This window comes from Mustela erminea, chromosome 9 (genome assembly GCF_009829155.1).
Source record: "Mustela erminea isolate mMusErm1 chromosome 9, mMusErm1.Pri, whole genome shotgun sequence".
Classification (NCBI taxonomy): domain Eukaryota; kingdom Metazoa; phylum Chordata; class Mammalia; order Carnivora; family Mustelidae; genus Mustela; species Mustela erminea.
In genome coordinates this window covers 53,990,016-54,002,604 of record NC_045622.1, presented here as the reverse complement: position 1 = coordinate 54,002,604, position 12,589 = coordinate 53,990,016, and the positions used below count along the sequence as shown (strand labels likewise).

The window sequence follows — 12,589 nt, the reverse complement described above, 5'->3', positions numbered from 1 at the left end:
TTACACAAAAGGAAAGAGTCAGTGAAAGATGGGTTGACTGTGCCCAGAGTATGTAATGCCAGCTGTCCAGTATCGAAAACAAAATACTGAAGGGTGCCTGAGTGGCTCATTTGTTAAGCATCTGCCTTCGTATCAGGTCATGATCCTAGGGTCCTGGGATCGAGCCCTGCATTGGGCTCCCTGCACAGTGGGGAGCCTGCTTCTCCCTCTCCTCCCTGCTCATGCTCTCTCTCACTATCTCTGTCTCTCTCTCTCCCAAATAAATAAAATATTTAAAAAAAAATAAAATAAAATACTGGTTTTACAGTGTATGTCCCTGGAACTGATGTTAGCCAACGCTACGGGGCTCTTTGAAATATGCTGATTCCATAGGTTGGCATTCTTTGTCTTCTCCAGCTTTAGGAAGCAAGGGAGCAGGAGGTGAAAAGGCTACCTTAATTTTATTTATTTATTTGTTTATTTATTTGAGAGGGAGCACATACACGAGCTGGCATGAGTGCAAGGGTGGAGAGAGAAGAAGCAGACTCCTCACTGAACAGGGAGCCCAGGACGGTGAGATCATGACCTGAGCCAAAGGCACACACTTAACTGACTGGGCGATGAAGCGCCCCAAGAGACTCCCTTTAAATACCATCCCAAAAGTGTGGTCAGTGATGTTGGGGTCATATATTTACCTTTTCTCTTTTAGAGTCCGAAAGAAGAAAAAAAAAATGTAGTGAATGGATCGTGTTTGGGAAACATTGCCTCGTATCTGGCAGAGTTTCTTTTAATTCTATTTTTCCATCTTTGCAGCTAAGATATCAACATGGACTAGGGACTCCAGACTTGAGGCAAACCCTCCCTAACCTGAAAAACTTCATGGAACATGGACTAATGGTCAGGTGGTGAGTACCTTTATCTCTCACACCCAGAAACTGGAATGCGGATAATAATCCTGAGAAACTTCCCTGGTTTCCCATTGCTCCTCACCTGCCTTCTGTGTTTCCTTCTTTATTAAGATGCCTGAAGAAAAGGAAAGGCAGCCATTTTCATGTGTGGGTCTAACCCCCAGTCTTGCTAAGCAGGGTGAAGCATCCTCAGGAGGAGAGTGGGCTCGAGGGATATTGTTTGAACACTGGGAGGTCGGCTGGGTGCGGAATCCTTGAGTGTGATTCACAAAAGGGAGATGTGGGGCCACTAGGACTTCCTCAAAGAACAGGTGAAGGACATAACTACAGAAATAATAGCGTGATCAGTGGCTGTGAGAGTTAAGGGAAAAAAGCAGACAGTGAATAGAGTCAGCTTGGCAGGACCTAGTCTGAGACCAGGAGACACATGCTAGAATGTGTCTTATATTTGATGTCAGTGCCTGTTGTACCATGAGGGCAAATTGCTGCTTGCAAATGCTTTGTCAAGATAGACTGGCTCTTTGAAAAAGAGAAGGAGCAAGAAAAAGTCTATTGCAAAAACGTGAGATTGGTTCATCTGACTTAAATAAGTGGAAAGCTGTGTGTACTAGCCATTGAGTAATTCTCGAAGTTTGAATTTTTGGGGCGATGGGCAGTAACTGACAATCACGTAAATGGAAATCAGGCCTCAAGAGCTAGACAGCTGGGAACAGCGTATTTTCTTCTAAAGAACACTGGCTCCTCGTCCGCCATCTTTCTCTAACCTACTGGGTGAACCTAAAGTATAACTTCTTAGAAACTTAATTTCCTCATCTGTAATCCCTGCCCTGCTCATCTCACCGGTTTGTGGTGAGAATAAATAAGAGGTTAGACAGAAAAATTACTTGTGGGGAGGAAGGTACAAGATTGGTTTCATTTTCTTCTGTGCCATAAGGATGGGCCTTGAGAATAATGAGAAAGTGACATCTTTGACCTTTATTTTGACATTTTTTATTTTTGTCCTCTTTGAACCTCAAAATGCGTGTTCTGGTTGTATGATTTTAGATAGGACTCCTGTTAAGTCAATGCACAATTGTTTAAAGAATCCTACTACTCAGAATATCAAAATAATTAGAAATACCTAATACTGATGTGGACCTGTATGCCCTGAGGCATGAGAGATAGGAATTGAGTTTTAATGTAAAATAATAATGAACCAGCAGACATTTACTTAGTGCTGTCTCTGTATAAAGCTCAGTGAGAGGCACTCTGGAGGGTTAACGGCAAATGTAAGATTCTATCCCTACCCTCAAGGGGTTATGATCTAGTTGGAAATAATATATATAATTAATGAAAGGCTACAATAATGCAAATGATAAATAACCTAAAATTATTTTTTAAAGAGGCCACCCATAATACCACCTGATGAATCACTAAATGAACCTTGCTCAGTCCAGACAGCAAATTGTCCCAGTATTATTTATTGAAGACTCTATCTTTTGTCCACTATTTGGTAATGTCATCTCTTTCATGTACCAAGTTTACTTATATATGTGAGTCTGTTCCCAGGCTCGCAGTTCTGCTCCTTTGTTTTATTTGTCTATCTATGGGCTAATACCACATTTTTACACTATTATAAGATGTAATTTCTATAAGTCATGTTGAGATTTGAGGGTACCCAATAAATAGTATACTTTCCCCCCTAAATTTGGGACCATTTGAGAGAGGAGATACAAGAGACAGACTAATAGAAGTCATGATGTCAGTTTCATTACTGATGAAGACTCTTGGAAAATGTGGCTTAAGATCTGTAATAAAAAGGACTTGCAGAAATGTCACTCAAAATAAAACTTCCCTTCACAGTTGCATTGTGAACTAGAGAATCCCTGGCTTTTTCCACAGAGGCAGGCCCTTGACTACACCATGGAGAGCAGTCAGAGACTCCTGTGGGAAACAAGATGGGACTAAGCCAAGAATACCCAGGTTTTATTTTTCACTCTAAATTCATCCATCAGAAAAGGCCCTTGTCCTCACAGAGAGAGTGAGAGGATGGAGAGAAGCCAGGAGTGCTACTCCTAAATCATGTTCCTTCATAGCAAGAAAAGGAAGATATGCCCGATTTTCTTGATGTCTGATAGAGTGAGGCTCCTACCTATGGTTCTTCGAAACTCTTTTGATTTTCCTTGACTTATGAATTATATTTGTATGATTTGACAGTTTTATAATAAAGGTCTTCCTTACTATGAACTTGATATCTTTTCCTCAAAGATTTTATTTATTTATATATTTGAATGCAGAAAGAGAGAGTGAGCCAGGGAGGGGCAGAGGCAGAGGGATGAATGGACTCCCCGATGAGCAGGGAGCCTGATGTGGGGCTCGATCCCAGGACCCTGGGATTGTGACCTGAGCCGAAGGCAGATGCTTAACTGACTGAGCCACCCAGGGGTCTCCTGTATCTCTTTATATATTTTCTTTCTGTTTTTTAAACGTACCTCAATGAAGTTTTAAGATTTTCTTCATAAAGATCTTACACATATTTTATTAGTCCCAGGTAGCTTGCCATTTTGGTGGTTATTATAAAATTTTTTATTAATAGCATCCAACTTTTTTGTGGTTAGTATACAGGAGTACCACTGACTTTTGTATTTTGAATATATTTAGTAACCTTGCTAACATTAATTACAGTAGTTTGTCTTAGATTCTCTTAGATTTTTCTGTATATACAATCATACTATTTCAGTGAATGATGGCATTGTTTCTTCCTTTCTGTTTTTACTTTTATTCTTTTTCTTCTTATATTTTATTATTAAAGAGGAGCAGCAATAGTGAATAGCTTTGTCTTACTCCTGATTTTAAAGAGAATGCGTCTGCCTCTGCTCAGTGGGGAGCCTGCTTCTCCCTCTCCCCGCTGCTCTCTCTTGCTCTAATAAATAAATAATCCTTAAAAAAAGAGAGAGAGAGATTGCTTCTAACTTTTCACATAAATACTATATTTATTGCGGGTTTGGATAGATATCCTTGATTAGCAAAAGGAAATTTCTCTCTATTCCTAGCTCACTAGGTGTTGTTTTTTTAAATCATGAATGTGTGTATTTGGGGTTTTTTTCCATTTTTTAAAATTAAGTTTTTAATTTTAATTCCAGTATAGTTAACATACAATGTTGCATTAGTTTTGGGTCTGCAGTATAGTGATTCAGCAGTTCTGTACATTCCTCAGTGCTTGTCAGGATAAACGTACTCTTAATTCCCATCAGCTCTTCCACCCATCTTCCCACCTACCTCCCCTCTGGTAACCATCCGTTTGTTCTTTAGAGTTAAAGGTGCTTCTCAGTTTAACTCTCTTTTTTTCCCCTTTCTTCATTTGTTTTGTTTCTTAAATTCCACATGTGAGTGAGATCATATGATATTTATTTGCCTTTCTCTAACTGACTTACTTCACTTAGCATTTTACGCTCCATCCACATCATTGCAAACGGCAAGCTTTTATTCTTTTTTAAGGCTGAATAATATTCCTGGGTGTGTGTGTGTGTGTGTGTGTGTGTGTGTGTGTGTGTACACATACACTGAGTGTGTGTATTTTGAATTTTATCAGATACATATTCTGAGTCTATTGAGATAGCACTGTATTTGTTCTCCTTTACTATATTAATATGTTAATAAGTATTAATACATTTTCTAATGTTAAATCATTTTTGCCTCCTGGGATATACTCTACTTGGTCATGATGTGTAATGATTTTTTCCTATGTTATTAGATTCAGCTTGCTAATTTTTAGAGTATCTACCTTTGTGAACTGAGATGAGGCTAGTATTGATTTTTTCTTTCTCATCTAATAATCTTTGTCTGGTTTTGGTAACAAGGTTTTAAAAGCCTTAAAAGATAAGTGGAGATCTTTCCTTTCTTTTGTATTCTCTGGAACAGTTTATAGTTTGTGTAAGATAAAAATTATCTACTATTGTGAAGATCTGATAGAACTTAGCAAAAACCTAGTGTTTTTTTATTTGTTGAGGGAAGAAGTACAGCTTTTTAACTACTGATTTAATTACTAAAGGTCTATTTATGTTCTGTTTTCCCAGTTCCTCATTAACTACTTCAGTATGATTTCCAGTTCAGTCAGTACACTGAAATTCCTTTTATCTAAGTGGATGCCAACCTAAATGTCACTTTTCTGTCCTTATCCTACTCTGTTCCACATCTGGCATTTGGCCTTCATCGAAGCATCTCCTCTCTTGTCTTCCTTAACACCAGCCTCTGCTGGTTTTCCGCCCTTCTACAGTTCTTCTCTGTTTTTGGTGTTCCTCCTCCTGTACTTGCATCATTAAATATGGAATTCTCCATGGCCCCATCTTAGGTCCTCCTCTCTTTTTCTCTCTCTACTTCCTTCTCATGTGATCCCATCCATTCCCTCAGCTTTGAAAACCATTTCTCTGCTGATGACCCCCAAAGTTATACTTTCAGCATAGATCTCTCTTGCCAGCTCTGCCTAGTCAGAGATCTGCTTGATGCTTTCCCATGGAGTATCACAGGCCCCTCAGCCTGGACATATCTGAAACTGTCTTCTTCCTGTCAGCAAATGCTCACACTGGGGCATGATCCTTGATTCCCTTCTCTTCTCCTCTCCCACCAGATCCAGTCTGCATAGTGTGTGTATCAAATCCAGCCACTGCCGCCCATGTCTGCCGTGACTGCTCCAGTCCAGGGCATCACCTTCTCTTGCCCCAGATGGCACTAATCTGGTTTGTCTCCTAATTTCACTCTTGCCAACACCCCCCACCCCATGTTCATTCCCCACAGTAGCCAGAGGGGTCTTTTAAATTTTAACTATATCTTAATCACTCCCTGGTTTCAGTGGCCAAAATGAAATTCACACTCTTTGGCATGGTCTGCCTGCCCCTGCCTTCTCCTGTCCTCTCATGGGTGGTCGCTGACCTGGCCTCCTTTTAGTTACGGGAACAAGTTCTCTCCTGACTCACTGCTCCTCTGTCTAGGAGTCTGGGATGTGCTCTTCCCCTTCCTTCTCTCCCACACCGTCATCACCTGTCCCCTCATATGGAGGGAGCAGTTGTAGAAAAGGCCCAGTAGCTTTATTGGCAAAGGACAGACCACCTTGGCTAGCCTGTGCATTCACATTAGGAACCAAGAGAATCTGGGTTTTGTGGTCCTTTGAGCTTATACAATTTGGGACCGCTTTTCAAGAAAAAGAATATATGACTTCAAATAAAAAATTAGAAAAATCTAAATACTTGAAAAAACAAAGTTGAAATAAATGACTGAAACTTTTAGAGATCCGATCCCTTTCTCCTGAGCTGACAGTTTACCCAAAATGCTTACAAAGAAATGCTTCCACATCCCAACCGGCCTGCCCTTCCTCTCCTAAAACACTGTGATTTCCAGCAACTCTCCCTCCTAAGGTACAGAGAAAATAAATGGCTTTCTGAGCATGGTTGACCCATGAACCTATGGCAGTAAAACTAGAATCTAGGTCTCCTGGCACTGATCGAGTAAACCCATTAAGCCCTAAGCGCACACATTTACTCAGTGCCCCTCTGTGCCAACTGTGCCAAGCGCATTAGCACCGAGTGAGTAGCAGGGACCACTTCATGGTGCTCTAGTGAAAAATGGGCTACAGGTAGATGCAGAGCACCACAGAATGAGTGCTACGTGATGATTCCAAGTAGAAACCACTGCAGGAAGCCAGGCTGGAAGTTACAAATGTAAACAAAGCTGGAACAAGCACTTTTAGCCTCCAAGGAAATCTGAGAATTTCCTAACGCAACCGTGGACTAAGGAGTTACCTCCCAAGCCAGTGCTCCTTAGGGCAGAGGGTAAAAAAACTCAAGCTCCTGAGGGAGCCTCTTACATCTTTTGTAAAAGAAAACACTTCCATGTTCCGTGTGGTTGTTACCATTCACAGATTGGTCCCCGTGGAAGCAGACTTGCTGTATGTTCTTTTGGTGTCGAGGATTTCAAACTGGCTAAGAATCAGTGCAGTCACTGAATTCCTCCTTATGGTAAGCTTCAAAGTTACATGACAGCTTGTTTATTTTGTTTTTTAAGGACAGACAGTGTGATTAAAATTTCTTTAATGACGGGATTTTTTTTTCTTTCACGTTACAGGATTCTGATCTAATATCAAAAGCATCTATCTGATTCATCCTAAAACTTATCCCTTTTCCTCATGAACAGACTTACATGGGGCACAGTGCTTGGTGCTTTATGCTAGCTCTTTCCAAAAGAAGTCCCGTTTTTTTCATCAAGGATCACTTGATCCCATTGTAACTGCCAAGTAACATGGTTTTGAAAAGCAGAATTTCAAGTCAGAGGTTGTACTCTTGAGTCGTTTGGTTAAAACCCACCAGCCTGCCATTTAAACATCCCATTTTTTCTTTTGCTACTAACTACAGTCTCAGATGCAAATTGACGTGCATATGCGCAGCTGACACTCGTGCTGAATCACGGTCAGGGAAGAATGTATACACAAGCTGCGGCTTGATGCCTGCCAGTAAGACGATAAGTTTAAAACAGAGTCGCTGGGGTGGTTGTGAACAGGCTGTGTGATGGGGCCCCAGCATTCAGGTCCTGGGACAGGGCCTTGACTGTGTTTCTGCACTGCTCTCTCACCCCTTCTCCGCTGACCCCCAGACAGACCACACTGTTTCCCATTTCAGTTCTTTACTCAGACAAGTTCCCACTATGTAGAAGAGCCTGCCCTTGCCTCTGCCCTGTCCAGGTGTTGCTCTCTCACTCTGAGTATGTCCGACCTCATTCATTCACTCACTCAACAGGCACAATGGCAGATACCAAGTTAAATACATAGTCCCTCGGTAGCAGAGGTTCACTTCTCCCAGGAAGTCTTAACCACTACGCTCTTGAGCCGCTGAGGACTGTGTCTTTTTCATCCTGTGAGCCCAGCCTGGCATCAGGGAAGCCTGGAGTTATGTGAGTGAATAAATTAGCCATCCGTCTTGTTCTGTTCATGGAATATACTCCTTGAACTTACATTCAAGGAGGGTATAGTCTATTTGAGGCAATGCGATGGAAACAAGCAGTACATAATGGAAAATAGAAAGTATGAAGTATTCTAGGTAGATAAGTTCTTTGGAACATTCAGAGAGAGTCATTGACTTCCTGATGTGGGGGCTGTGAGTGAGACCTGGGCTGAGCCTTCACTAAAGGAAGCAGCATTCAGTGGACCTAGAGCACAGGAAGAATTTGGCCATGTGAAGACTGGAGAATAGGACGGAGTAGGTTAGGGAAACAGTTGCCCGGTCATACTGAGCCTGAAAAGACTGTGGTTTTGAATACCAATTCCACCACTTACGGTCTCTGAAACTTCAAACAAGTTTAAGCTGTCAGCTTCAATTTATCTATAAAATGGAGTCATTAGTGCCTACCTGATAGAGTCGCTATGTGGGTTAAATATAGAGACGTCTAGCATACTGCCTGACACACAGCAGTCATGAAGGGGTAGCTGTCATTATAAATATGTAGTGGATAAGTGAATCATAGTTACTATCTCTGTCTTCAAATGTTAATCCAGTCTTTGTTAGAGGTATTTTGTTTTTCCCTTAATATCTACAAATAGGTATGGTATATGGTTCTTGGTCACATTTTTTAATAGTGGCTCAGGCCATCTTGTAAGTTAATGATACAAAATAGCCATCTTCTCCCTCTTACTTTCCCCAAGTCCTTTTTAAGACCCTTTGAGAGCCACAGAGATAAGTATCCTACAGATCTGTTTGCCTACCTACTTTTTTTGGTACCTACCTTCATAGGTGCCTTTCATATGGAGTTAGAAGTTATAAATATAAGTCTCTTACTTGCAAAATGTTCCATGTTTTTATTTAAGTTTGCAACAACCTTGGGAGAGCAAAGCAAATAATCACCATTTCACAGATCAGAGAACCAAGACTTAGAAAGGTGAAGTGAAGTGAAGTGAGAGGCACCCGGGTGGCTCAGTCAGTTAAGCTGATTCTTGATTTTGGTTCAGGTCATGATTAGGTCATGATCTCAGAGTTGTGAGATGGAGCCCTGCTGTGGTGGGTGGTGGGCTCTGTGCTCACGGGGCAGGGGGCTACTTGAGGATTCTCTGTGCCTCTCCCTCTATCCCTCCCCCTGTTCTCTCTCTCTCTCCCTCAAATAGATAAATAAATATTTAAAAAAAAAAAAAGTAAAGTTAAGTGAATTGCCAAGGTCACATGCTCCTAAGTGATGGAGCTGGGGCCAGAAACCCAGATATCTGGCTCTTGTCTTTTTATCACATGATGCTGCCCCTTCTTTTTTTTTTTTTTTTTATTTATTTATCAGAGAGGGGGGGGGGGGAGAGCGAGCACAGGCAGACAGAATGGCAGGCAGAGGCAGAGGGAGAAGCAGGCTCCCCGCTGAGCAAGGAGCCCGATGTGGGACTCGATCCCAGGACGCTGGGATCATGACCTGAGCCGAAGGCAGCTGCTTAGCCAACTGAGCCACCCAGGTGTCCCGATGCTGCCCCTTCTTAATCAGTGGTCATCCTTCTCTTTCTCTGCCCTTCCCCAGCCCTCCTGTCTCTGTGCCACATGATTTCTAACACCTGTTACCTTCCACAGGGAAATCTACCAGAGTCAAGTCCAGAGCACTAAGAAAATACACTGCTGTGGTATCAAGGCAGCAGTCCTGGTGAAAACACTCTTTGAAGCTTATCCTAACCCATACACACAGAGAGGGAAGAAACTCAGAGTCAGAAAACTTTGTGAAGAATTGGGGAACTGTAAGACCAAAAGAAACAGAAATGATTATATGTTTCATCTCCATTCCTCAAGAAAAGAAAGCTGAAGGAAGCACATGGGTTTGCCTAAAACATATGTTTGCTCCCAGTGTTTGCCTTCCCCCAATTTTATGGTTTTTTCTGATTGTTTGTTTGTTTGTTTGTTTTTCAGAATAAGACATGATAAAAGTGGGATTTCAAAACCATCTGTCCTGCTTTATATGTAGAGTTTTTCATTCCAAGTTTAATTTTTCTCAACTACAGAGCTTAAACCAGCAACTTCATGCAAGGCAGCGTAATACAGCAGAAGGAGCACTCGATCTGAGAATCAAAAAATGTAGGCTCCAATTTCAGCTCTGTCACTTAATTTTCATTAAGTTAGTAGCACCAGCCTTATTTCCCAAGCATAGTTGCATGGAGCAAATGAGGTCATGTCTAAGTGAGTGATAAACTAAAAAGGACTATGCAAAGTATTGTTAAGTAGGATTTATGCTTTTAACAATTCATTAACTATCTCCTCTGCATATAGCACTATTTAAGAGACAAAAAAGATTCAAAAGTGTAAGGTAACTCGTGCTCTGTTTAGATGACAGTTGTTTAGTTTGGAATCTAAATGAGTGGATAAGACAAATTAATATTTTGAAGGACATGACTTGCAAGAATTTCCCTGTGCGTTGTGCATTCTTGCTGTCACGTTGGGTCTGGAGCCTGAGACCCAGCTTCAGTGTACAGTCTGGTAACTGCTGGAGGTCAACCTTGGTCTGAGTTGTTTGACGTTTTAGGACCAGGTGTGCAGTTTTTATAGAGACCACGTCAGTTTCCGTGACCTTATTGAAGATGGGACGCTGAAGAGAAGCATCGTTGACTATTCCGCAGCTTGCTACAATAGTTCTCCGGATTCCTTCTAGCACTTAATGGTGGGACTTAGGAAGAAACAACTAGTGGCTTTGTGTTGGGTCATCTCACTTAAGTGGTATAAATCTCTAGATGGCATTTCTGGCGACCTATATTTTATCTAGTCTTCCATTCCTTTTCATAAATAGAGAGGACCAAGCTGAACAGCTTTGGAAGGAAGGAAGGAGAGAGGGAGGAAGAGGAAGGCAGGAAGGAAGGAGGAACTTTGGCACATTTTAAGAAAGTCCCTTTTTTAAAACTGAGAATAGTGAAAATCAAGAGCAAGTGGGCCAGTCTACTTTTTTTTTTTTAATCTGAAGGTAGTACTATAATAGTTTAGCTTTTAAGCCAAGCTATTCACCTTTGAAAATGAAGCAGTATCCAGCATTAACATTTTTTGAAATCCTCTTTAAAAGCAAATGTGCCCTCTTTCCTTCCCTCTATCATGCTTACATGGAATTCAGCACTAGTTTCTGACAGGTGACCCTGAGGGACTTAAAAAACATGCTGTCTAACTGATGTTGGTTTTTAAATTTAGATCAAATGACATTGTCTTTGAAGTCTCAAGTGTACCACTTAAGGTAGCGGCATCAGATGGGCTTGCCTTTCAGAGTACCTCTTGCAAGCTGGCATCCTTAATATGAAGAGTGAAGCCTGGTCAAAAATAAATGAAAAAGAAAGTTTTATTGGAGTTATTTACTCCAAGATAGCTATTTTAGAAGGAACCTTGACAAGTCATCTCGTTGCCTCTAGACAGGAACACACAAGGCATATGGGTATCTGTAGTATTTTAAAAGACCTTGGGGGACCAGGCTTCTTCCATAACTCATTCCAGAGTTTAAACACCCTCGCTTCAGGAAATTCTTCCCTATATTTAACTTACAGGCCCCCTCCTGCGGTTAACACCCATTTCCGCTTTTTTCTGTCTCCAGTCAGGATGGAGAACAGCTGGCCAACATCCTTTGTGTGCTAACCCTCCATCAGTGACAGAAAGTCATTTGGGTATCCCTGGGCTTCTTTTCTCAACCCCCAGCAACTAAGTCTTTGAACCAAACTCTTTTTCTCTTTGTTTTTATGTGTGCCTTGTGTACTTCTGTTAATTCCTTCTGATTATAAAGTAATATGTGCTCAATGAATCAAATTTGGGAGGTGTAAAAATATACAGATGAAGGAGGAATAATAACCCCACAATCTAGGAACAAAAACCATTGTTGATCAGTTTTCTGTGTATTTCTTTTATAGTTGAGATCCTGTAGTCTATACCAGTGCTGTCCAGTAGAAATATAGTCTGAGCCACGTGTGTAAATTTAAATTTTCTGGCAGACATATTATAAAAAAGTAAAAAGGAATAGGTACATTAATCTTACTATTTTATTTAATTCTAATAAAATCCAGTTATAACTCATCAACATATAATCAGTATTTTAAAAATTATTAATAAAATATTTTGCATCCCTTTTTTCATACTAAGCCTTCTGAATCTGGTATATATTTAAAGACAGTATGTCTCAAATCCAGCTAGCCACGTTGCAGGTACTTGGGGACCATTGGCTGGTGGCTACAGTGTCAGACAGCATAGTCCATCCATACAATTGTATATACTACTCTTTACATCACATCTTTTTTTTATTTTAAGATTTTATTTATTTATTTGACAGAGAGAGAGATCACAAGTAGGCAGAGAGGCAGGTAGAGAGAGAAACAGGCAGAGAGAGAGAAACAGGCTCCCTGCTGAGCAGAGAGCCTGATGCGGGACTTGATCCCAGGATCCTAATACCATGACCTGAGTCGAAGGCAGAGGCTTAAACCCACTGAGCCACCGAGGCACCCCTGTACATCACATCTTAAGCCTTTTATAACGGCCATTTAAAACTTTTTAGCATCATTTTAATGGCTGCATAATATTCTCATTTAGATTTACTGTATCTTTAAATAGTTTTGTTTTTCATGTTATAAATAACATGTTCTTCTTTTTACCTTCTTTTTTACATTAACAGAATGTTTCTCAACACGTTGCCAAAAAAAGAAAAAAAACATAAATTATTCCTTTTGAGTACAACTAATTAAATCCATCTATTCATAAAAC

At 40.7% G+C, this 12,589-nt stretch overlaps 1 protein-coding gene across 4 annotated transcripts in view; it reads left to right on the top strand.

The window, feature by feature from the left end:
• UVRAG (UV radiation resistance associated) overlaps positions 1-12,589 on the top strand; it is a 298,599-nt gene that overhangs the window by 272,208 nt on the left and 13,802 nt on the right. For all 4 annotated transcript variants that reach the window (XM_032359467.1, XM_032359470.1, XM_032359468.1 and 1 more), the window contains one exon: positions 793-884. In XM_032359467.1, coding sequence (XP_032215358.1) covers positions 793-884 — 92 coding nt within the window. The remainder of the gene's footprint in view (positions 1-792; positions 885-12,589) is intronic.